At 47.4% G+C, this 20,369-nt stretch overlaps 3 protein-coding genes across 4 annotated transcripts in view; 2 read left to right on the top strand and 1 right to left on the bottom strand.

Annotated features, from left to right (window-relative positions):
* Window positions 1-319: 319 nt before the first annotated feature.
* Window positions 320-10,015, bottom strand: NUTM1 (NUT midline carcinoma family member 1). The gene is made up of 7 exons (XM_036845063.1): window positions 9,985-10,015; window positions 7,369-8,077; window positions 5,182-5,310; window positions 3,928-4,067; window positions 3,132-3,418; window positions 2,730-2,846; window positions 320-2,380 (listed from the first exon to the last, which is right to left on the bottom strand). Exons 1-7 carry the CDS (start codon window positions 9,998-10,000, stop codon window positions 365-367), a joined length of 3,414 nt encoding a protein of 1,137 aa, XP_036700958.1. The 5' UTR covers window positions 10,001-10,015; the 3' UTR covers window positions 320-364.
* A 1,755-nt stretch (window positions 10,016-11,770) lies between these two features.
* On the top strand, window positions 11,771-12,564 carry NOP10 (NOP10 ribonucleoprotein). The gene is made up of 2 exons (XM_036845065.1): window positions 11,771-11,908; window positions 12,176-12,564. The coding sequence occupies exons 1-2, from the start codon at window positions 11,816-11,818 to the stop codon at window positions 12,314-12,316; spliced, it is 234 nt and encodes a 77-aa protein (XP_036700960.1). The 5' UTR covers window positions 11,771-11,815; the 3' UTR covers window positions 12,317-12,564.
* A 3,292-nt stretch (window positions 12,565-15,856) lies between these two features.
* The window catches only part of SLC12A6 (solute carrier family 12 member 6), a 96,517-nt gene continuing 92,004 nt past the window's right edge, over window positions 15,857-20,369 (top strand). For both annotated transcript variants that reach the window (XR_005018641.1, XM_036842126.1), the window contains exon 1: window positions 15,857-17,473. Coding sequence is in view for 1 of the 2 variants with exons in the window: in XM_036842126.1 (XP_036698021.1) it covers window positions 17,203-17,473 (271 nt within the window). In the remaining variant the exon portion in view is untranslated. The remainder of the gene's footprint in view (window positions 17,474-20,369) is intronic.

The raw sequence follows: 20,369 nt of genomic DNA, 5'->3' as shown, positions 1-20,369 counted from the left end.
CTGGAAAGTCACCTGGGTCCGTCAAATCCGAGGCCGCCCTCACCTTTTTTCTTTTCAGCATCTTACCCGATCTAGATCAAAGACGTGATACAAAGGGGCACACTGAAAAGCATTTTCCAACAACAAAATCTTTATTTTATTTTTTTCCCATACAACTTCCAAAGGTACTTCCCTCAACCTCTCACCAAGGGGACCCCCTCTAGCCTAGCTAGTGTGACCCCCTTTCCCACGCTTGCCACTTTTGCAGAACAACAAAACAACTTAGGGCTGAGAACGAACTGTTGGTGTGCCGCCAGGGTGAGATCTACTCTGGGCCCCCCACCTGCAGGGATTGGCAGGTGGGACAGGATGGTCCCACTGCCCCCTACTGGGTACGACGTCGTTTCTTCCTCCTGCCTGTGAGGAAACTATCACGCCTTCTTTTACGAGGCTTTGAGGCCCGAACCGCTCCCAGAGGCAGGGGTTTCTTCCCAGGTGCCCCAAGTTCAGCTCCCTGGAAGGGCCTCTTTTCAGCAGGGGCTGGGCCTCCAACTAGAGCTGGCTTCCCAGACTTGGCAACAGGATACGGAGGCTGGCTGAGGCCTCTTGCCTCAGGAACGAGGGAGTGGGGTGCTCTCTGGGTCCCCTGACCCCCTGAGGAGAATAGGCCTGAGGCAGGGCGAAAACTGAGGGGAGGCCCCCTTGGTGAGAGGCTAAGTTTAGAGGCCAAGAGGTGGGCCAAGTTGGAGAGTTCCTCCTCCTCCTCCTCCTCCTCCTCCTCCTCCTCCTCCTTGCCTTTGGCCCCATCTGCTGAGCTGCATGTTTCTTTGACAGGAGAGGCTTCTCTCAGAACTAATCTAGGGGAAGTGCTTCTAAGGCCCTGGAGAGGAGCTGCTGATTTGGGTGTCCCGTGTGCATAAGACTCTGGGTCCCCTGGTAAGGGAGCAAGGTCTTTAGGCGCAGAGAAATCAGTATCCTCCCTGCCTTCTCCTTGGGGGTCATAAGAATTAAAACTTAGTGGGCAGGTATCCTTACTGACCCCTAGCTGGAGGCCACCGGCATCCCTAACATCTAGTATGTTGACCTGTTCTGTGGCTTCCACCAGGGGAGAAATGGAATTGCCTCCACTCCCTGCCTCTGGGCTGGCCTCAGGGAAGGAGGAGGTATCCTGGGTCCCCAGGATAAGGATGTTGCCTTGACTTGCAGGCAGGAGGGTTTCTTCAGAAGCCCCCAGTGCAGAGGCACCAATTCTGCTTTCTAGCAACGGGGGGCAACCTTCAACCCACAGATGCTTGGGATCCCGTAGAGCCTCAGGGCTCTGCTCTCTATTTTCTTTAAGGCTTGAGGCCGGACTGTTGGCCCTCAGAGGTCCTGACAAGCTGCAGTAGTTTCTCTTTTCTAGGGCCGCTGTGGCATCTGTGCCTCCACAGCTAACTATGCTGCTTCCCACATCCCCAAGTGCTGTGCTTTCTCCGGGACCCAGAGAAATGTTGCTTCTGGAGCCCAATGCCTGGCCGCCCTGCTGGTGCTCAGTTACACATTCCCAATCATGGAAGTTCTCTATGACCTCCTCGATCTGTAAGGGCAACTCCAAGCCAAAGGCATCCACCTCAATGCTGAGCCAAACTCCCGGACTGAGGGAGGCCCCGTCCCCGTCCCTATCCCCAGCTGCTCTAGGGGAAGGGTTCTGGTCGTAACTCTGAACCGTGGGAGGACCTCTGTCATCTCCCCACATGGCCCCTGAAGAGCCTTCCTGGGGCACTGCTAATGGCTCCGTCTCCTGAGGAGCCACTCCAAGACCCCCCATCTGTTGTTCAGTCTGCACCCCCAGGGCCTGCTTTTCTGACCCCTGTCCTTGCAGAGGGGCCAGCTCTGCAAGTCCAGCATCCAAACTGGGAACTATCTCGAGGTGGGGGCCTTCCTGCCAGCAAAGGGGCAGAGCCTCGGAGGTCCTATCACCCACCAGGGAGCACCCAGGGGACTCAGCGCCTCCCAGGTGGTCATCCTGAAGTGGGGCTATCTGGTTTGTAACCTTCCCAGACCCTCTTCTCTCTATACCCAAGGGCCCTTGAGTTCCCTGTGGAGCTGCAAGTTCTAGCTGCAGGTCCCAGCCACTGGGGGATGGCAGAGTGTCCCCATCCCTGCACATCCCCCTCAGGCCATCTAAGTCCTGCTCCTGCCCACCAGGCACTTCTCTTGCCCACTTGCCCGGAGAAGCAGACTTTCCAAGGCGGACAGTGCCCCCAGCCACCCAAAGCCCAGGTGAGGGCTGAAGCCGCCCACCCCCATCTTCATCCTCATCAGAAACAGAAGGACTTGAGTCCAATAGAGCTCCACTGCAACTTGGAGGTAGCTCTGCGTCCTCCTCCTCTTCCAAGGCCAGGAGTCGCTTCTGGACCAGCTAGAAGGAGAATGGACAAATATTGTTCTATATGTGGTTGTGAGAAGGGGTGGCGGGCTGGGTGTTGAGGAGATGGTACTTGGGCAGGGCAGGGAACGCAAGCAAGTGGCTTAAGTAACGGCATCAAAGCCAGATAACCACAGCTCTTTTTTTCCACCTTCTTGGGTCTTATTCCCACGCTTTGAGCCCTTACACTTCCCGTTTCCACGGTCCCTTGCCTACTTGTTCTGCACCCAAAGCTGACTGCTGAAGCTGTTTGTCTCTAGGTGCCATACCATCCAAGACAGTGTAGGGTTAGGTAAAGCCATGGGAGCCTCTCATTCTGATATTCTCTACCTCCCAGGTTTACCTGGACAAGACCGAGGCCTTCTTCTTGTTCCAGCTCCTCAGTTAAGGCCAAGGGATCCCTCTGTTGTTCTGGGGACAGCAGATCTGCCAAAAATTGAGGGTGAATGACGGCCTCCACCTGGGGAAATGGAAGGAAAAGTGATGGGAGTTCTTGACAGGAGATAACGGGAACCAAGAGGCTCTAGAGAAGCAGCTATGCACCCCCCCTACTCACCACCCTCTCCCTGGGCTTTTAGAAAACACCAGCTACACACATCCACGTGTGTGCGCCCATGCACACATATTCCTCAGCATGGAAGACAGTCGAGTCACCCACTGCCTCGGGCAGAACCCTAGATCTTTTGATTCCCTGGAGTTCCCACCCCAGGATCTGCTAGAAACCAGACACCCAGGGCCAGCCCACCTTGGAGACAAAGGCCTCCTGAGAACACAGCTCATTGATGTAACTCAGGAGACCCACATCTGGATACATCCCTTCCTCCTGCCTCTGCTGCTCTTCCTCTTCCTGTTTCCCATCCGAGTCCTCAGTGGCCAAGTGGCTCGCCACCAGCCCTTCCATGATGTCGGTGTACTCCTTCACCGCCTCCGGTGGGATCTCCTCGGGGGCCTCAGGAACCGGAGGCCTCCGGGTCTTGTGCTGCCGCCGGCGGGGCACCCGTGCCTTGGAGGCTGCCTTCTTGGGAATGTACACTGAGGGGTGAAGCAGAAAGGAGAAATGGGAAGCGGCACCAAGGCCTCGGCTTCTGCCTCTCGCCCCCATTTGTAACGGCAACCTGGGCACGTGGAGACGGTTCCAGACTGGAGCAGGCCGACCTGACACAGTACCAGCCAGGGGAGGATATTTAGGAGCTGGAGGGACTGAGAGAGAATCTGGATGAGGAATCTCAGAACCCCTGAAACTCCAAAGAGCCCCCTGATCCAGCCCCCATTTCTCAGGCAGATGAGGTATCATGTGCCTCAATTACAGTCTCTGAGAGAGAGTAGTTGGTTTACTTAGCCAAGATCAATACCTAGTTTGGGACAAAGGGAACCTGAGAACTCAGCCTCCTATGTATGTCCTGTTTGGAACATCAAATGCCCCTGCCTGGAGGGAAACTGGTAGAAGCACAGGCAATGCCTCCCCTGATTCGTGACTGGTTTCTGCACACCTCCCTTGGAGCTCCTGGCCCACGGCTCCTGTTGGAATTGGGCGGCCTTACCTGCCTGCTGGCAAACCTCGGGGGCTGGGGGCCCTGGAGGATCAAGCTTCAGAGGGGCTGCAGGAGGCACGCCCTGGGACCCATTCATCAGCTGTGTGTTCTGAACCTGCATCTCCTCCGCGGCCTCAAACTCCATGAACCTGCAGAGGGTGCAGAAGACCCAGGCAGTGCTGAGAAGACCAAGATCCATTCGAAACCCAGACACAAGACCCCAGGGTATCTGCTCACAGAAGGCCGAATAACAGTTCTGGGGAAACCTCACAAGGTCTCCACATAGCCCCCCTACCTGCAGTCGTCACTTAGGAAGCTTATTAAGAAAACAACCTAGAGCTTGTAAGCTTCACAGGACAGAGCCATGGCTTTTTCATATGCTATCTCACCCAGCATCGGTGAGGGTATACAGCAGCGATTAATACAGGTTTGTTGAATTCAGTCAGGCCTATGCCACAACCTGGCAAATCCCACACGTGGGCCACTCCTCAAGGCCTCCTCTGCCCCTGCCTACAACCGTAAAGAATGCCTGAAATCCCAAAGCAGGGCCTGGGTTGCAATTTAAGGCAGTTCCCACCAGGAAGCAGCGCTGAGAGCCAGGAGTCCTGATGCTGGGACTGGGGTCCTGGAAGGGTAAATCTAGGAGGTATGGGTCCAGAAGATTTGGGGGAGAAAGTTATAGTTAAGCTTGGAGGAAAGGGTTCATTTTCCTGAGTTACTTTTTTAACTGAGGAGATTATCATGGAGAAATGGGGGATATGAGCCAGAAGACCACTCTGGGCATCTAGGATTGCCCTGACAAACCTCTTCAAGAACCAGCCCCTCCCTAAGATGACAGGCTAAACTATTTCCAGAGGAGTGGTGGCCCCAAGGTCTGCATCAGTAGTCACTTGCCACCCGGTCAGCGAGACAGGAAAGAACCTGCCTAGTAGGGCTTACCTCCTCATTGCTAGGTTCCCTTCAGCATGGACTTTTTACAACAACCGGGCTCCAATCCCATCCTAAGAGCTTCAATATCAAGGCCCCTATACAACTCAAGATCTGGAGAAGGGAGAGCTTCCAAGAGGAGATAGGATAGAAAAGCCCAAGAGTCAAGATGGTGGAAGAAGCAGCGAGGATCCAGGAGACCCTATGCTAGTCTACACCTCTCCTCCAGCATCCCTTATAGTAACCACCCACAGCCCAGACCCAAGCCTCTCTTACCTGCTCCCACCCCTCAGCCCCGCAGCCCCCCTCGGGAGGATGAGGGTTGGTGGGACTCACTTTTCTGCCATCTCATAAAAGATCATCCGGTCAAAGTTGCTGGTACGCTCCCACTCCTGCACAGCCCTTGGCAGTCCCTCCTCCACGGTCATAGTGGGCTTCCGCCGGGCCAGGGAACGAAGCACTGGGCTAAAACCCCCATTGGGTCAGTCACAGTCTACAAGTGTACCCCCTCTCCCACCTGCCCTGACACCCACCTCAGTGCACACCCCCAGCCCCTCATCAGATCAAACATGCCCCACAGTCCCTGTCACATCCCACTGCTGATTAGATCCCAGACCCCCAATCTCACATCCATCCATTCACCACACTGGCCTTTCTTCCCACTGAAATTTACAAACCTCGCACAAAATCAGAGGGTTCGTCTCCCCACCCATTAGAATCAACTACCTTGAATTCTCACAGTGCTGTCCTCAACAAAACACAAGGAGGAAAGCGCTCATGTTATTCAATTAATGGGATTCATTGTAAAGTAGGCTGAACCCTGCCCAATGGCTCTTACATTTTTAAAAAGGCACTCCCTAACCCAAATGAATCTAATTAAAGGCTGTGTGGTGTTTTTATTTGTTGGTTTTTAAGTGTTTTTTTGCCTCTGGGATACCCGTCACAGTCAAATATCAATACTCTTTGAGCTCTTTGTGATGCATTTTGCCTTTCTGACTTCCCATGAGTCCTCAATCATTATTGTGCCTAGAATCACCTGGGGAAGCTTGTTATAACCATGGATTCCAGCGCCCCGGAATCCCAGTTCTGAGCATCTCACCAGCCTCCCGGGTGACTGTGGCAGAGGGTCTGGACTGCACTTTGGGGGAGACCCTGCCCAGAGCCCCTGAACGTGGGGAGCAGAAATAGGCCAGGAGTTAGAAATTCAGCCTGCCAGCCTCCAAGAGAGAACCCAGAGCTGTCTGCAGAAAGCGGGAAGTCAGTACAGTGATCTACACCAAGGACTGTGGGGGAGCCTTTTGATTTATTCACTCCAGAGTCAGGACGGAAAGGGGGATTCCTTTAGGGGTTCAGCCACTGGAGGAACAACATGTACAGGTTTTTTTTTAAGTCCAGTAAGATGTGGCATGCGTTATATGGTGGTTTACACAAAATGCTGAGAGTACAGTGCAGTTGAGAGAGACAGCGGGTCTTGGTGGGAAGAAAATTCCCCAGATGGTCAATGACTTTGCTTTATAAACATAACAGCCCATGACCCTGGGCTCCCAGGTCAAGCATCCGCTCACACAGACATTTTGGCCTTTTGTGAGTTCTTCTCCTCTTCTAGATTGCCTTTTTATAATAATAACAATAACAACAACAATAGCTGCCATTTAATGAAGCATTCTCTGTGCCAGGCACTCTGCTGAGCACTTCACATACATTAACTCATTTCATCTTTTCAGCAACCCTCTGAGGTAGGGATAATCATCCCCTTTCTAGATGAGAAAACTGAGGGCAAAGATAGTAAATGCCAGGGCCCAGGATGACAAGTCTAGTGAGTGGTGGGGCCTTGGTCCTTGACCACTAAGCAAGTTCTACCACCTCCCTATTTCAACTTGAATTCTCCTGAATAAAACAGGGGGCAGTGTGGGGAATTCTCTGGCAGTCCAGTGGTTAGGACTTGGAGCTTTCACTGCCGAGGGCCCGGGTTCGATCCCTGATTGAGAAAATAAGATCCCGCAAGCCGCGAAGCGTGGCCAAAAAAGCAAAACCAAAAAAACATGGGGCAGTAGACAGGGTGGCACACAAGCTCCTCAGCCCAGCCGCACACCATCCCCCCCTCCCAGCGCTCCTCATCCTGGCCGGTTTGGACAGCTCAACTCCATGTCAAAAGGTAGTAAAATAGAATGGGAGGGCCCTGGCACTCGGTATCAGAGACCCAAGTTCCAATCACTGCTCTGAGCTCCAGTCTTCTCATCCATAAATGAGGATGACCATAAAAATGCCTGCCTGAACTCACAGGGTTGTGAAGATCACTTGAGAGAAGACACCTGAAAGCTTGTTATCATCTGGCACGTGGGTAAAGAGGCTTGTTGTCATTGTTGTCGTCGTCGTCGTTATTATTTTCATTATCATAGCATCTCCAGCACCCTCATCACCTGCCCTCAAGTATTCCTAAGTAGCCTAACCTCTTTTGTCCATCCCCAAATCCTCCTTATTTAAAAGCCCCTAGAATAATGAATCTCAGGTCTCTCCACTTACATAAGAAAGCAGGAAAGGGCCTCTGCATCAGGACTTTGGGATAAGTGCCTCCTTGCCAAGGCTTTGTAGCGCTGCCAGCATCGGAAATTCTCATAAACACCCTTGGAGGTATAAGAGAGGTCATCCAGTGAGGGCTTGGATAGGGCAGCCGCAGGACCTCCTTCCCCAGTTGCCCCATGCGGCCCTGGCGAAGCCTTTTCCGGGGGCATGATGGGGGCCAGTTGGGCAGCTGGTAGTGGAGCCTGAGTAGGAAGGCCTGGGAGGCCCTCCTGGCTCACCCCAACTGCCTTCGTGGGCAGAAGGGTCTTCACATTAGAGGCTGTCAGGAATCCGGGGGCAGGACTCTCAGGGTCCCCGCAGGGAGAGCCTGAGGCAGTCCAATTGAGGGCGGACTGAGTAAGGATAAAGTTCTGAGTTTGGGAGGGCTCAGCTGGCCCTCCTTCTGTCTTGACTTTGACAATGACCTTGCCAGCTCCAGCTTCACTGGGGCCAGGGCCCGCGTCCCCTGTCACCAACAACGGGCTGGGGAAAGCAGAGAGCACCAGAGGGTTGCCTGGAGAGAGTGCTGAAGGCACAGGGGGCTGCGAGGGCGGCTCCCAGGGTAGTTGGTCTGGTGAGCCAGGAGCAGGCTGGGGGAAGGGAAGTGCAGTGAAAGGAGACAGGGCAGCGCCAGGTTTCATGGTCATGTCCGGTCCTGGCAATGGAGATGCTGCAGAGATAAAGAAAAAGAGGGGCTGGAGTAGGAGAAGAGGAGACCAGAAGCTAGGTCATCTGAGTTCCACTCTAGTCCCTGAAGAATCAGAGCACTGATTCTCAACAGGTGAGGGAGGGGGAACATGTATAGTTTGCGAATGTCCCCCAAGTGTTTCTGATGTCCCTTACTCCCTGCTGAGAATTAGTGCGCTAGGGAAGCAAGCTGCAAGGACCCTTGGGCCCACGAGTTCATACCCCATAACACATGCCACCCAGCATACGGGTACATTCCAAACACCCTCACACCACCTGGATCCTGCTCCCAGCTGCTCTGTGGTCCCTGCCACCAGGCGCAGAAGCACTGTTCCCAGGAGGGGGGTGTGTGTGGATTAGATGTTTTGCTCCCAGAAATTTTGTTACATAACAGCCAGGAATGACTAGAGATAAGAGCCAGGAAATGGGTAAGGGGAAGGCGGTATGGGGAGGGAGGTTTCCAGAGCTTTAAGGAGATGCGGGACCTATTAAAACGTTATCTGTGATCCTTCTGCTTGGAACTCCTAATATCAGAAATTTAGGGCTTCCCTGGTGGCACAGTGGTTGAGAATCTGCCTGCCAATGGCAACTAGGCCCGTGAGCCACAATTACTGAGCCTGCGCGTCTGGAGCCTGTGCTCCGCGACAAGAGAGGCTGCGATAGTGAGAGGCCTGCGCATCACGATGAAGAGTGGCCCCCACTTGCCGCAACTAGAGAAAGCCCTCGCACAGAAACGAAGACCCAACACAGCCATAAATAAATAAATAAATTAATTAATTAATTAAAAAAAAAAAGAAATTTAGGGTTCACTTTTGAACAAGGCACTGACAATGAAGTCTGAAACACAGTTCAGGGGCTATGTGGACTCTAGTCAAAGAGACCAGGGATAAATACATAAAACGTGTACTTAATTAATTAGGACGTGTGTCTCCTAGGACTTTTAATAATAGTAATAGAAGATCATCTGCCTAATTTCATGCTACTCTCCTCCCCCTCTTATAAAGAATATTCCACTGGCAAACTAACAACATTCAGCTTCCGCTGCTTCCTGATCATGAAGGAGACATGGAACACGAGCGAACTCTTCACCTCAACCACAGAGCAGAGGGCCAGGAATACTCCCCGAAGTATGGAACACAGTGAAATGGGTCTGAAGGCCTGAGTTCCACAAAAGGTAGAAAGACACAGCATCTCAGGGAAGCCCCAGTTCTCATCCCTGCTGGAGTGACCCACTTTCCCTGGCCCTGGGAAAGCAAGGAAAACTGCTCCCTGAACTAGAACTAGCCTCGCTGGGGCTGGAAGGAGCCAAGAGGCTCTAAGCAGAGGCACTTACAGCACCTTCTGGTCTAGTTTCCGAGAGGACATTTCTCTACAGACTTGGCAACAGATGACCCCACTGAACAGTTTTCTAGCCAATGCTTCCACTCCCCCCCACCCAATAAGAGCGAGAGCAGCCCCAGCTCAGTTCTCAGGGCAAAATTCTAGAGCAGCCTCCAATTGCCTAAAGAAGACACCAGAACTTGGGTCTTCCCTTTCAAACCCCGTGTCCCTCGTACCACACACCCCTGCCCGTGCCACACAAACACATGTTGAAGGAATCCCTCTTCCAGAGAAGCAAGTTGCTAACTACCATCCCTTCTCTCTACTCAGCACTTTCCTCTGAGACACTTTGATCTGCCACCCAGGAGGCCCTCTTCCTTCCCCAACCCACAGTCTTAATGGCACAATCTCCTTCCCCAGCCTCCCCAAGTGTGATGCCTTTGATGGGGTCTAGTGTTCTCACATCCCTCTAGGTCAGCCCAGAGAGCTGGTCCCCACGTAAAATGTCAAGTTTTGAATCTCCAAGGAGGAAGCAGGTAGCAGGGACCTTCCCCCCACCTGCAGACTCACCTCCATCTGAAGACATCCTCTCAGGTTTGGGCACTAACCGTGGCTGTCTGGAAGCCTCCAGAATGAGACAGTCAGGTCCAGGACCCAGAGAGTAACCTGGCTCCGGTAGATACACAGGATCCAAGGAAGGGAGGGTAAAGATCAGATCAAAACAGAACTAGAATCTAGGACTCAAGGCATTCTGCAGTGGGGGAGGGGAGGGGGAATATAGGGTGAGGTTAGGGAGATATTCCATGAAGGGCTCCGGTATGTAGGCAGTAACCAGGAATTCCCTCCAAACCAGAGTATGGCAACCCGATTGTTGTGTATCTCTTCAGGACAACTTGCAAATTCTTTCTCAGATTCCCAACTGCATAGTTTTACATCCCTGTTCCCTATACAATTCTTTACCAATATATCTAGTTTTGTGCCTTTCAATTACACCCAGTTCTGGTACCTGAATTCCTATTAATAGCAGGTTGTAGCGAACTCTTGACAATTCAATGTTGGCTGTATTTTCTAAACCAAATTGAGAGTACCTAGCCTGTATATTTAAGGATCAAGGGAACAGAATGCTTGAAATTAGGGTTGTCTCAGAAGATCAAGGGTGTTGAATTACTGTATGCATATCATTTCCTTGGAAAGCTGTCCTGCAGTTTCCAAATAAACCACTACCATCAGCTCTGCAGTCCACAGAAGGCTTAGCCTTACCCTTGGCTGTAAAGCCTCCCACTCTATCAAAAACTGCCATTCAGCCTAAAATTTCAAGACCAAAATGTCCTTCTTTTCGTCTGTTAAATTATTTTTGTTGTTTTAAATTTTTGTTAAATAATTTTAATTTTTTAAACGGGTAATAATACATCAGCACGGTTCAAAAGTCAAACTATGCAAAATGGCATACACAGCAAGTCTCCCTCCACTCCTTACCTCTGGAACCGAGTTCTTTATCCCAGAGGAAACCAGATTTTTTCTGAATCCTTGCAGAGGTATTTTATGCAACTACAAGTAAACAGAAACTATACTCTTAAAAAAAAAAAAAAGCTTTCAGGTTTTTCTGTTAATAAAATTAATATATGTTACAATGTTTTTGCCGTTCTAAATAATACGGTAACGATCACCTTTCTAATGATATCTGGGTTCCAATTTTCATTTCTTTAAACTAGAGTCCTATAAGGAGAAATTGTACGTTCTTTTAAAAATTCGCAATACCTCTAGGAGGTGCATCTTATTATGCTATTATTAGCTACTCACCACTATTAAGAAAGAGCGTTGAATTTGTGGTAGAGACCTGAGTTTGAATCTCAGGTCGACCGCTAAAACATACTTGAGGAGTTTCATAAAATAACTTCACGCTTTCTTCGCTGTACAGAATATTGAATACCCATCATGCACTCTTTACCGCCAATACTTTGAAATAGGGCGAGGGAACCGGATGTAAAATCGGGGAGGGAAGAAAGCCTTCTTTCTTCCCTGAGGTAAAAGGGGCTCTGGATCCTGCAGCCTCGGTTTCTCCAGGTGCTAGAAACCCATTGCCTCTGAAATGGGTGTGAATTTTGAGATAAAGACAGGATTCTATTCATTAATGTTCAATCTGTATCCATCCCTACCCCCCTCCAATGCTTAGAAGTGCCTGGCACACAGTGGGCACACTCCACGTGTCTTAGAACGCCCGCAAGGTTGCGACTGGGTTGCAACTGGCCAAGTCCTGCGCTAGTGCGCTCCCCTTCTGGCCAGCTGGAGAAAGGTATAAACTGGACTACATTTCCCGGCGTGCTTTGAGAGCGAGACTTCCCGGCTATACAGGAAGGAAATTGACACGTGAGGCCTTCAGTTAAGAGGCGCTGCAGACTGAATGGGAAGCTCACGCTTCTGTTCACGCTCACGTGTGGTCATGTTTCTCCAGTATTACCTCAACGAGCAGGGATACCGGGTCTACACGCTGAAGGTGAGAGGAGGAAACAGGTTGTATATGGGCATGGGGAGAAATGTCGTTGGGAGGAACGGTCGAGACGAGCCAGTCCAGAAGCCAGGCGTGGTAAAAGCAGGAGTGTGTGGCTTCTTGATCTGAGCAGTCGCGTCTCCTGTCTTCATGTTTACCCTCTTCGCGCGGCCTCCTCCCCATCCCAGCCTCCATTTCCCTCACGACGCCAGTGATTGGGTTTTCCCACGACTCCAGTACTGAGATTATGTTCTCTCTTTCCTTCTCGAGCAGAAGCTTGACCCTATGGGACAGCAGACCTGCTCGGCCCACCCTGCTCGGTTCTCCCCAGACGACAAATACTCTCGACACCGAGTCACCATCAAGAAACGCTTCAAGGTGCTCATGACCCAGCAACCGCGCCCCGTCCTCTGAGGATCTCTTGAAATTTCACGTCTCTTCTGCCGCCTGCTAGCCCTCAAGAGACTTTCTGAAATCAGGCTCTTCCATCTGTGAGCCTTGAAGTCTTGCTACGACCCTTGATCCTTGCATCCGGTCTCATCCTTGCCTTTGATCATGCTTGTGGTGAGGCCATCATGGTAGCATCCCCTTTAAAGGGAAGATGTTTGAATCTTCTTTTCATACTCTGAATCACTGCCAGGTTATTAAAATGATTTGAAAGACCTCTTATTTTGTATGTTGTGGGAAGAAAGGAGTGGTTTAAAAACGAAAACGAGGGAGATGAGTGGAAAGAGTGCCCCAGGGGTACAAAAGACCACTTGGAAGAGAAACTTCGGTGGCTTCTGTAGCAGGAGCAGTGCTGTGCTTAGAGTCTTAGAAGCGTGCTGGGGATGGGGAAGAGAGCTTGAGAAAGACTCCTGTGCAGCTGTCAGCATCCACTGAAAAATACCCGTGTGGTCACTTAAGTAATTTTTTTGTCCCTTGAAATGACATTTGACTGAAAATGGAAGAGTTGCTTGAAAAATAACAGCAGCTATATTGTAGAGAAAAGGCATTGAATTGGAAGCCAGGAGACCAGGATTCTCGCCTCTCTGTATACCTTTGAGAAAGTCAACCTGTTTAGTTCCATTCTTCTCATCATTTCTAATTTCTCTTCTAACTCTAAAATTGATAGGGTTCAGTGGTGGATCTTAATGTACCTACAGTGTTTGTCCAACCATTGTGAATAGGAATGCCTTTATGCATATTTACCGCCCCTCTGGAAATATTCCCAGGCTTTTAGTTCTCTCTTCTTACATACACCTAACTTTATATTCTTTCTGGTAGCTAGCTGGTATGTGGAACTCTACATGGATTTTAATTTAGAAGATGAGGTATGAGAGATTCAAGCAGGGATTTTTGTTGTTTTTCAAGCTACTCTTGGGGGTTAATTTTTTTTTTTTTTTTTTTAATCCTGGAAGATTTCTTAGGACTTGAGCTTCTATCACGGGGAAACCATAAATTTTTAATCCAATTACTTCATATTAGAGGGATGATGCAAAATATCGTATACAGGCATTCAAGAAATGCTAGCTTCTTCCTTTCCTTATCAAGTTAATCAACTCAGTATTTCCCAATCTTCTCATTCATGGCCTTTGACATTGAATTTGAATGTTTGCTTAGTGCCACTGATTTTAAAATTGCTTTGTGAAGTTTGCATTCCAATGATACAATCTTCTTTTTCTACAATATCAAAGATTCTAGACTCCAGAAGCAGATGTAACTTAAATCAGCACAAATTTGATTTATCAAGACTGGCCCTGGAAAGGAGTAAATATGTTTCTCATGGACTCTGATGTCTGACTGTCCCAGCAGAAAAGTTCAGGATAGCTCTTGACTGCTGAGAAAAAAAAATCTCTAGACTTGGGTCATAGTTAATAGAAGACATGATTTTCAATCAGTTACTTAAATTTATGAGAATGGTGAAATGAGATAATTATTTCCTGTCAAGCAATTTTTTATTTCTTAGCCTGTTCACTGAACAAGGTTCTTAGCATAGAATCTGAGGGATTTTAAAGAGTCGTCCTATCCTATTAGGGGTTAATGATCGAAGAAATGTTAGAAATTCTGCAAATGACTAGGAAAAGTATCTGCTATGGAAGTTTTTTTAAGAACTAAAGTCAGGGGAGTTCCCTGGCGGTCCAGTGGTTAGGACTCTGAGCTTCCACTGTTGGGGGGCTCAGGTTCGATCCCTGGTTGGAGAGCTAAGATCTGGCATGGCCAACAAAAAAGAAAAGAACCAAAGTCAGTAAACAAATACTATCATTTTTTTAAAATGTTGACTGGGATTCTGTCTTTATAAGTTACCCCCCCCACCAAAAAAGGATTAGCATTTTCCGTGCTACTTACTGTGTAGACTGTAATGGAAAGGCAAATTGGTGTGAATATACCGAAGATTTTTTTCCTTAAGAGATCTCCTAGGTCTGAGCACATTGTGAGACATGCTCAGAAATGGGAGAAGAGTTTTAAGAAGTATAGTATAAAGTGAATGAAAATACACTGTGGTATGAAACAAAATTCGATGTTGTAGAAATCCAGGATTTTTTTTTTAATGAAGGGAAAGTCTGTAAGATTTGAATGAACAGCAGGCATGCCTGAGGAGAAAACTGATCCCTCAGGGAGGTAAATTTCTTCCTTCCTCAAGTAAGAAAGCTGTTAAGCCTGAATGAATAATCACAGGCTTTATAAAGAATCAAGCTTTGAGGAGATTTACATTTTAAATAGGAATTTAGTCTCCATTCTGTTACCTGGATCTTTTAAACCGGACATTGGACTTTGTGTGTCATTTGATAAAATGGAATTTCCTGGCTCACGTCTTAAATACAGTTGTGATCTATTACTAGGGATGATCTTAAACATTTCCACTTGTGCCGAGCAAGGACCCAGGCAAATCCAGGGCCCAGATTGTTGAATTTAAATGTCTGGGTAAATAACAAGGTTCTGTGGTATAGCACAGGGAACTATATTCAATATCCTGTGATAAACCATAATGGAAAAGAATATAAAAAAAAGAATGTCTCTATGTGTATAACTGAGTCACTTTGCTGTACAGCAGAGATTGGTACAGCATTGTAAATCAACTGTACTTCAATGAAAAAATAAAATTAATGTCTTGATCAAAGCTTTAGGAAATAATTTTCAAACAAAACATTGATGAGTCAAATTTATTGAACACCTCTATTCATGCATTAAATAAACATTCTAAGAAAAATATTCTGGTGGCAGTAGTAGGGAAAACACTGAATGGAGTCAAGAGAAAGTATCTCAATGACTTCTCCAGGTCTAAAATTAAAGACGCTTTCTTTAATGAGCTTTCAGTCTGACTAGAAAATGAACACAGCATTTTTTTTCCAGTTTTACTGAGGTAAAATTTACAAAATTGTATATATTTAAGGTGTACAACTGTGATGATTTGATAGATGTATACATTGTAAAAAAAAACAGCACTTTTTTAAAGGACAAGAAAAAAAAAGTAGCCCAAACTATGTATAAATTTGAGCATACAGTGCTTTATAATAGACCACTACGTAAAAACTCCAATGAGGGTCATACCTAATACATACCGTATATTGTAGATATATGGTATTGAGAGGTTTGTAATTTTTAAAGAAATTATGAGTGGTATTTTCAGGGACACTCTTAGTAAAGAGAGATGGTTTTTGAGGGTCTGAGGGGCATCGCCTGCTCCCTGAAATACCTTCATCTCCAGAATGAGTTTGTGCAACACAGCAGGACCACAACACAGCAGGACCAAGAGCGAAAAGCGTTTGTTTTCTCGGATGCAGGCAGCTCAGGACCCCACCCCCAACTACAATTCCCGTCGTGCTCCGGGCCTCCCACGCTCGGCCCCGCCCCTTGACCACCAGCCGCTGCGAGCCGGGCGAGCGCATGCGCGGAGCCCTCTCCGCCACCTCACGGGCTGCAGAGACTGGGCGGGGCTTTCGGGCGCTCGTGGGACTGTGCCGCCCTCCGACCGCTCCCCCGGGCTTCTCTTCGGACCGTTAACCTCGAATGAGGAACGAGCGGGGAGGAAAGGGAGGGGCTGCGGCGGCGCCGGCACAGCCCGCCGGGCCCGGGGCCGGGGGCGGCGAGGTCACGTAACTGCTGCTCTGGCATCTGACCGGGGAGGAGGCTCCCTCCCCGGCAGCCCGAGCCCCCCCTGCGCCCGCCGCGGCTCGGAAACAGTTACCCGCTGGTAAACAACAGCTGCGCGCGCATCCGCATCAGCTGGCGCCGGGATCCCGCACCTGCGACCTCCTCCTACCCTCATCCTCGCCGCTCCCTCCTGCTCAGCCAGGGCCAGCCTGCGAGGCCGTCTCCTCTTCTGTTAGGACCCGAAGGAAGAACAGCGAGGGGCTACCTTGCGCCGGGGCCCTGGTAGGGGAGGAAAGCATCTCCGGCAAAGGGGTGGCTCGTCCTGTCACACGCAGGAGAAACCCAGCAAACCGATCGGGGGCTCGATGGACTAGCAGCTACCTGCCACGACCCTGAACTGCAGTCCGCGGAGTCTCGATCCGCTAGCCGGCGCCTCCCAGATCCCAGGGACCTTTCTGCCAGAAGAGCGGGAGGGCCACCCTCGCAGACCTCTCGGAGGCAGGAATCCGCTTTGCCCCTGCAGCCTCCTCTCCTCACCCTTGTCTCCTCATTCTCCTCCATCCATAGTGTGCGATATTTTTCCCGTTATGCATGCTCACCTCTCCCACCAGACCCAAGTGGATTATCGGCCTCAAAAACATCGGGTGGCTCTACACACATCTCCTCCCAGCCAGACCTGTGGGGTATTCACCTGATACACAACAGGTGGTCGGGTGTACACCGTTTCGCAATCTGATCTATACTGTTTATATTCGCCTGATAAGGGTGGGCCTCTGCGCACTTTGCTCATCTAGCCGTGGGACATTTACAGATAAGGGACTAACTACCTCGGCAGAAACCTTAAGGTCGAGGAGAGAAAGGCTTCGTCACCTGCTTCTCTGAGACCATGGCTGGCTGCCCGCATCCCTGGACCAGGGGAGATAACTAGATAGCTCTTCATTCTGAAGGAACGAAGTTACACGAGATTGGCATCGTTTGTCTTTTTTTTTTTTTTCTTAAATATTTTCCAGCTGCTGGTAATGCACTTTTTAGGACAGGCGGCTTGAATTCTGAGTAGAAGGATACTTATATATAGTGGCTTTTTGTGTGGTGTAAATCAAGGTAATTGAGAGATTTTTTTTAAGTTATCTTTTCTATTTTTGCAACCAAAATTGCTAGCGTAGGAAGAAGGGTTTTGCAGGGTTTTTCCTTTTTTCTTTGTCCTTATAAAGGAAAAGAAAAAAAAAATGCATCCTTCAGAAAACACCACCAAGATGGCTTCAGTTCGGTTCATGGTGACACCAACAAAGATCGATGACATTCCAGGTTTGTCAGACACCAGCCCGGACCTCAGTTCTCGATCCAGTTCCCGGGTAAGATTTAGCTCCCGGGAAAGTGTACCTGAAACAAGCCGTAGTGAGCCTATAAGTGAGATGTCTGGAGCCACCAGTTCACTGGCGACTGTTGCACTGGATCCAGCTAGTGACCGGACTTCTAACCCCCAGGATGTTACTGAGGGTAAGTAGAAACACAGACAACGAAATATTTCCATTACTGGCTTATATGTCCAGGATGACAATATACTGAGAGATCATTTTTCCATTATAGAAGAATCATCAGGAACCAAGGTACCTCTTTTTGAGATGCTTAGGAACCCTTTGGAATAATGGTTAGCATAGTGGATCTCTGCAATAGTAATTTGGCGTGTGCGAAGGTATATGGCAAGAAGGAAAGTAGATGTATGTTTTGACTTCCTCATTTTTGTCTTCTTAGAATTGAAATGGGTATTTTGGTTAAGGATGAATATCAAAGAATTTAACAATTTTCCAGCATGGAGAATCCTAAATTGTAAAATTTAGTGGAGAGTTGGCTTTGGGGCTCCAACTATTACAGTTTGCTTTTAAGGCCAGTTATGAGGAGTAGTTATTGATTATATCTTAGTTACTGGCTTTCCTGCAAAGACTTCAGATACTGTATCACAAAATTCTTTTAAAAAAATTATATTTTACAGAGACAGTGGTTCGAGTAGCTCAGCTCACTCAGGGTGAGGCTGGGTAGATCTGAGGGGGCTATCCTGTCGAATGGAGATTTCTGATTCCCACATAATTTCTTCACTTTGAAGTTTAGATGGAATGTACTGAGTGCTGAGACTTTGTAGTCAGGAAGTAGCACACAAGCCACTTTGACTTATATTGACCACTGCAGATGTTCAGCTTCCTAAACCAATCTGTGTCAGTAGGCTTGGAGGTTTTCATTGGGTTTAGCGAGAAAGAGGTGATGAGATAAAACAGAGAGGTCATAACATTTTTTGGACTCTGAAGTTGAAAAGTTTGAGAAGTGCCGTACTGCTTTATATATTTAGTTTTATGCTATGTTCTAACTAACGTAGATCTGTCAGGTAATGAAAACTTCTCTTAAGAATCTTCAAGGTTCTTACAATGATATTCTACCCACATTTGAAAACCGTAGCTTCAGCCACTGAATTGCCATTTTCTGGTGTCAGGAAATATTGTTCCTCCTAACCTAAAGGGTGCGGGAAACCAGAATGATTTTAGTTCCTTATTTCTGTTTGTGTTTTTTAATGTCTGGAGACAAGGTAGGTTTGGTAAAGTTCATAGTCCTAGAATTCACTTATCCTTGACTAATCTTTTTTTTTTTTTTTTATGAAGACATTACAGGTCGATTCCTGGACTTTTAACAATTTTCAACTTCTTGACAGACTTTACACTGTGTACCATGGTGTTAAAATTACATTATGGAATAAAAAATAATTCATCATTTTCTCTTCTTACAAATTAATTCTAAATTGTAGTTTTAGTTTTTACCCATCATACTGTATTTAGGTTGTAAAAATACCAGATAAGGCTGTAAGTGTTAATTTTTTTAATGTTGTAATTGTCATTAGGTAATTTATAGTTAAATGTTGTTGGGTTTGTGACATATATCATGGAATTGTATTTTTATTCTGTTTTTAAAAGTGGACTTATTTCAGTAATGTGTTAGTTAGCCTTGCAGAGAAGGGATCCTTGTCCAGGCTTCTGTCCTTATCTATAAGCATTCTTTAAGGTCTAGAGTGGTATTGCTTTACACCATAAGGTAAAACTGCAGATGTGTCTAGGTAAAATCTATATCGTTTAGCTGGTTACAGAAGTTAAAGCTTGGTTCTCTACCTAACATCTTCCTTAATGTTTAAATAGTCTCTGGTACTAGATGAAAGGGCAATTAACAGTCCAGCCATTAGATCGCACTTTTCCCAAGAGTATTCTTGGGAATCGAGTTTCCTACTTTCCCAATGACCTATTTTTCTCTTACTGTCTTTTAAAAAAATTCTTATGATGATCATCCTGTGATATATTTTCCACACCATCAGAGGGAACTGGTTAGAAATGTAATTATTTCACCTTTGGCCTTGTAATATGCAGATACCCTTATTGGACTTAGATGTCGATCTTCAAAGGATGCTGTTGTCAAGAAAATCAAGGACATGTGTTAATCTACATTTGTCTCTGGGTTGGATTTAGTATAGGAAAACAACTACTTCCTCTTCTACAGTGGACTCTATCCTTAAGTTCATAATGTATTTCAGAATTGTGTTTGCTATTTTACCATTTAGAATTTTATGATTTTTTTTTTTTTTGGTGGGGGGACCCTTTTTACATCCTTCAGTGGTTGCGACATTGGTATCATTCTCTCTCCTTTCCCCACAATTCCCATGCCTCCCACATTTCTTCCCACCTTAAGTTTCTTATCGTGTCATATACCTTTTATTCACATTACATTGCACAACCAAGGTGGGGTGACACACCAAATTTTAAATATTTATTTCTATCTGTGTTTTAATTTTTTTCTACTGTTGGCCTTTTGAGTAGTAGTTATCTTTCTGCTATCAAAGTGTTTATCGTTCTCTTTCATTTTGTCAAGGTTCCATTAGAACTTATGGGACTGTCAAGTTGGTAAATAAAATCAGCAATCTTAACACTGTACTTGCTTATGCATGAAGAATGCCTTAAAGGTACAGAAGGAACTGCTGAGAGAGGATACCTCTGGACAGTTATGAAAATAGGGTGGAGAGTGGGAATTTTCCTTTAAACAATTCAGTAGGGCATGTACAATTTTTTATATTGAGAGTGTATCACTTTTGTAATTAAAAAAAATTTTAAGAGCCATAGCATGTTAGTTAGGGAACCTCAGATGATCAAGAATCAAATTCTGGTCAAAACCTATTTTAATAAATGAGAAAACTAAGGCTTACAGAGATAGTTATTTGTAGATCATGAGTGGCAGAGCCAAGACTGAAATGCAGGCCTCCTGACTTCTGTCCAGGACTTTCCATTACATCACTTTGCCTCTGCCATGATGAACATTGTTTACATTTGCCTCATAACCATTTGGTTAACTTAAATGATTGTTAAAA

The sequence above is a fragment of the Balaenoptera musculus genome, chromosome 2 (genome assembly GCF_009873245.2).
Source record: "Balaenoptera musculus isolate JJ_BM4_2016_0621 chromosome 2, mBalMus1.pri.v3, whole genome shotgun sequence".
Classification (NCBI taxonomy): domain Eukaryota; kingdom Metazoa; phylum Chordata; class Mammalia; order Artiodactyla; family Balaenopteridae; genus Balaenoptera; species Balaenoptera musculus.
The sequence above is the reverse complement of the archived record's forward strand: the minus strand, read 5'-3'. Positions and strand labels throughout refer to the sequence as shown.

Coding starts and splice junctions, on each gene's coding strand:
- NUTM1 (XM_036845063.1), bottom strand. Junction 5,311..7,368: donor GCCCTTTCCTGCTTTCTTAT/GTAAGTGGAGAG, acceptor TGGGGGTTTTAG/CCCAGTGCTTCGTTCCCTGG. Junction 2,381..2,729: donor AAGGCCTCGGTCTTGTCCAG/GTAAACCTGGGA, acceptor TTCTCCTTCTAG/CTGGTCCAGAAGCGACTCCT.
- NOP10 (XM_036845065.1), top strand. CDS start 11,816: ATGGGAAGCTCACGCTTCTGTTCACGCTCACGTGTGGTCATGTTTCTC. Junction 11,909..12,175: donor ACCGGGTCTACACGCTGAAG/GTGAGAGGAGGA, acceptor CTTCTCGAGCAG/AAGCTTGACCCTATGGGACA.